This window comes from Microtus ochrogaster, chromosome 2 (genome assembly GCF_000317375.1).
Source record: "Microtus ochrogaster isolate Prairie Vole_2 chromosome 2, MicOch1.0, whole genome shotgun sequence".
Lineage (NCBI taxonomy): Eukaryota > Metazoa > Chordata > Mammalia > Rodentia > Cricetidae > Microtus > Microtus ochrogaster.
Window position 1 is genome coordinate 70,009,252 of NC_022010.1, and position 4,525 is coordinate 70,013,776.

At 57.2% G+C, this 4,525-nt stretch overlaps 1 protein-coding gene across 1 annotated transcript in view; it reads right to left on the bottom strand.

Annotated features, from left to right (window-relative positions):
- Positions 1-220, bottom strand: part of Sim2 (SIM bHLH transcription factor 2) — a 40,107-nt gene extending 39,887 nt beyond the window's left edge. The window contains 1 exon segment of the mRNA XM_026788301.1: positions 46-220. Within this exon segment, the coding sequence (XP_026644102.1) occupies positions 46-220 (175 nt within the window).
- Positions 221-4,525: the final 4,305 nt, after the last annotated feature.

A 4,525-nucleotide genomic window follows, 5' to 3' on the forward strand; every position in this document is an offset into this window, starting at 1 on the left:
CCCCCCCCCCATACCGCGTCCCCGGACGCCCACCTGCAGCCTCACCTTCCGGGAAGACTGCGCGCATCTTCAGGTAGCTGGTGGTGAGTCGGATGATGGACGCTTTGTCCAGCTGCGAGGTGATGGCTGACGGCAGCGGGAGCAACTTGGCCAGCTCATAAAACTCGCCATTTTCCTTCTCCCTCCTGGTTTTGGCTGCATTTTTGGACTTCTCCTTCATCGCGCCTCGGCTCTGGGCATATTAGCCCTCGCCGCGCTCCAGGACCGCGGAGTCCGGCTCCGGCTGCGGCAGCCGGGATGGGGATGGGGACGCCAGGGGTCAGGTGAGTCCGAGGGTATAGGACTCCTGCAGGTGCGAGAGACCGGCGTGGAGGACGGAGCAGCTCCTGCACAGTCGCCAGCACTGAGTCTGTCGCAAACCAGCTGCGCAGCCCCGCTCTCGGCTGAGCCAAGGGAACGGACTGTCCCGTGTGGACCTGAGTCCTGCTTTCTGCTCGCTCTTTCTCCTCTTCTCCAGCCTTTGTGTCTGTCTCGATCTTCCTGGGGATGTAGTGTGCGGGTGAGCTGTCGGCGATCCTGTTTAGTCCTTAAAGGAGGGCTTGCACCCGCTGCGGCGAAAGCCCTCGGAACGCAAAGGCAGCATTGGCGGCGGCGGCCGCAGCGGAGCCATGGGGCGGGAGCGGAGCCGAGCGAGGTGGCAGCGGCCCGGGCCAATCCTGAGCTTGCGGCGCTCTTCTATCCTTTCCGGCGACTCCGGGTGTCTGGAGCCCGGGCGTCCGGAGCCCGCGATCTGTGGCCAGACGCAGCTGCTCCGCGGTCCACGTGCGACCGAGCTGCGTTTGTTTATGGCGGACCCGCCTTCGGGCGGAGCACTGGGCCGCGCTGTGCAGCCTCGGGGAGGGGGGCAGGGGGAGGGGCCGCAGCGGGGGTGTTGAATCTCGCCTCCGACCCCGCTGCGGCCAGGGAGTCGACTGCGCGCCACCGTGTCGCCGCCTCCAGGGACTGCCCGTGAGAAATCCGCGCGCTCCCGTGCTGGGGGTAAGTCGGGGAGAGCGCACAGGGTGAGCTTCCGTGCCTACCCTCTCGGGAGGATGAGTGGCAGGACCTAGGCTCAAAGATGGGAGGCCGGGTGCGGCGAAGGAGGAAGAAGGGAGGGGTGCAGTGGCTTCCACGGTGGCTCCAGGCAGGTCACCCGCGAAAGCGGCCCAGAAGAGGCGGCGCGAACAGCTGGCCAAGTGCCCTGCAGGGAGGACCAATCCTGCAGCTGGTCCCACACTCGCACCTTCCTTGGGTCACAGGCCTAAATAGGGGGTCGCCCGAGGGGAAAAATATCACACACACACACACACACACACACACCACTCATCCACAGGCACACATGCACCATGCACCGAAGTGACCTTTCCTCCCTTTCTCTTCTAGAAACACCCGGGCAAAAAAAGACGTGCGCCTTCCCGAGAGGAGTGAGAGGCCACGGGCGCACAGGAAGGGCATGAGGGCACGTGGGAGAGCTGAGCCTTAGGGCCAAGCCTCATCCAGGGCGCTGGCGGGAACAGGGCCCAATTGCTCTGATTCTGGTGACCAAGGGGGTGGCGGGAATGTGGGCAATCGGCTTTGGGTTAGGACTTTAGGCTGTATGTAGCAGAGCCAGGGTCACCCTGGGACTCTGATGCGACCCACGGAGATGGAGCAGAGGCATTTGGAGAAAGGAGACCCGGTCGCAAGCATTCTCCCACCCGGCCACCCTACGTTAAATAATCCGGCGCCGATTCCCGGGCTAGTGAGGCCAGGATAGGTGAAGACGCTGCAGTCACATCGCCGTCGCGGTCGCGCACGCCCGGCGTTGGCGGTCGTGAGAACCCCCACTCCTCTTAGGAGCCTCAGTCTTCCCACGCGGATCAGATGCCAACTTCGCAGGCAGACGCGGTCAGGTCTCAGGGCAGTTCCTTTTGTGGCCGTGTTCCCCCCTGGTTCTCTTGGTGGCTGTTTGAGTTGTGAGCTGCAGGGAGTCTGACCTTGGGAACCGGGTGCCTGACCCGGGTATTTCGATTCCTAGCGTCACCGCTACACTCCTCTCCCTCTAGCCCTCTGTCCAGTCTGAGAGGAGCTTGCAGACCGACCGGCTCCTGGTACCTGCAGACTTCCCTCATCCGCGCCAGGAGAGCTGAGCTCTGGCCCTCTGTGCCTGCAGCAGATGCTTCTGGCCTTTTCCTGGGACCCTCTTTGAGAACCCGAAGTTCGAAGGCCTTCTAGGCGTGAACTAGGCCACAGTAGACTGTTATAGGCTTCACGTTGTGCCCCTTGGTGCCCTGCTAAAAAACACAACGCAGTGGGTGGCGCGAAGTCGCGCCAGGCGGGAGCTCAAAGGACCTCGCGCTTTGTGCGCTTTGCTTTTGCGGATTCGGAGCTGCAGAGATTTTCTGGGTCCTGCAGTAAGGTGCACGTGTAAGGCGTGGGCAGCTTGACAGTGGCGAGAGTACCCAGTGTCCAAACCTGCATCCTCGTCGGGAGTCCCGTGTGGCATTGTGCCTTTGGCTGACCGGGATTTCGCTGGGAAGGGGCTCCGGGTGAGCAGGACTGCGGACCTACCCTGTGGTCGCTTAGCCAGCCTTCCCTGAGCGCGCTCCTGCACCTCTGCAGCTACCGGAAGGGTCTAATGTTTCCCCCACCCCCCAGGATTCCCGACCCTCAATTATAAACTCCGGAGAATTCTTCCCGGCTTGGAAGGGATTATCCAGATCGTAGAAACATGGTTAAGTGGAGGTGGGAGAAACCCGGCAAGTAATAAGAACCGAAACGTCTCAAACGAATTTCCCAGTTTTTAACAGGAAAGCGCATTTGAACTCTTGCGACTGGGTTTTCACAGTGGCAGCCGCTTTCAGCATCTGCAAGATAGTTTCGGGTCTCAGGTTTTGGGGGTGGCAATCGCGATTAAAGTGGGTATGATGTAGGTAGCTCTAGGCCCAGAGGCTGACTCAGCGGACATCCAAACACCACATGCAGGGCTATGGAACTAGGGTTCCCAGCGCCAACCATCATAAGAACAAGAGTTTGGGCAGAGATCTCAATACTAGAAGTTTTTCATCTGGAAAGGAGTGTAATGTCTCTGTGGGATAATGAAGAACCCCCAGCCTCTAGTTGGGGCCCCAGCTAGAGCTTTCCCGGGGGAGTTAGAGTCAGTCTCTCTCTCTCTCTCTCTCTCTCTCTCTCTCTCTCTCTCTCTCTCTCTCTCCACTTCATGTTTTGAACCCCTCTCTGTACTGACCCTGGAACTCCTTATTTCTAGACCTCCGGACTAGAGAGCCCCAGCCCGCGTGTCTGTCTCCACCTCACAGTGCGGACATTATAGATCTCCTGTTTCCTCACCACTTTTTACGTGGCTCCTGGGGATCCAAGGTCCTTATGTTTAGTAATAAGCCCTTTACTTACTGAGCCTGAGCACCAGGCCCTGAACAAGTTTTATTTGGAGCTGACCATAGTTTAGTACAGCCACTACTCATCCCTGACTCTTGGACTGAAGTTGGCGGCAGATCAGATTTCAAGCGTCTTCCTGCTATACACGCAGGCAATTGAGTGGCATATACTGCAACAAAGATCATTCGAAGTTATCTCTTCTTCACACGGGGACTTATTGATGCGCAAAAAAAAAAAGAAAAGAAAAATGGTGTAGAATGATCAGAAGAGTGTCAGCACCAGCCTTGGGGCCCTAAGACAGAAGCAGAAATGCAGAGACCCTGGAATCCCAGGTCCCATTCTTCACCCACTGACTGGAAGGAGCCTGCAGATTGTGAAGAAGTGGTCTGCAGACCCCCCGCTGATCGCCTGCTGGCCGGGCACCGCACCCCTAATCTGCTGGATCAGAAGCACAGCTCTTAGAAATTTTCCATTAGGAAACTAATCTGGATGAAATGTGGGCCCTAAGAAAAAGGGGGGCAGGCTACCCCACATCTGTTTGGATTTTCCGCTTCAGATGCCTGCAACTGTTCTTGCCAGGCTGCGTGCCCCATGCCTACCTGAGACCCATCCCCGGCAGAAACCAGCTTTGGGGTGAGATCAAGGCCTTCACCTTCAAAGATGGGCTCTCAGGGAAGTTGGTGCATGCAAGGAGATTGATGATGATTTAGTGTGTGTGTGTGTGTGTGTGTGTGTGTGTGTGTGTAGTAGGGAAACCCTCTTGTCCCCAGCTTTTTCTCCAGCCTCAAAGTGAAATTAAAGACTGTCAACTTCCTGAGCTAACAGAGGAAACAGTCGATCTAGAAGGCTCAGAGATAGGAAACTATTTGATTCTAAGCCACTGTCCACATAGGCACTAGCGGGATGTGCTTACTCAGCAACCCTCATTTCCACCCAGCTCCACGGGGATGTGACTGTCTCATAACTGGAAGTCTTCCTGGTTTGAGCTATCCCCCCCCACAAAAAAAGACACTGCAGTTCCTGCCTTCATTACTTCCCATATAAGTCCCCTTGGGGTCACTTTCATTCCCAGACAATTACAGTAGTAACAAACACATTGTTAAAAAAAATT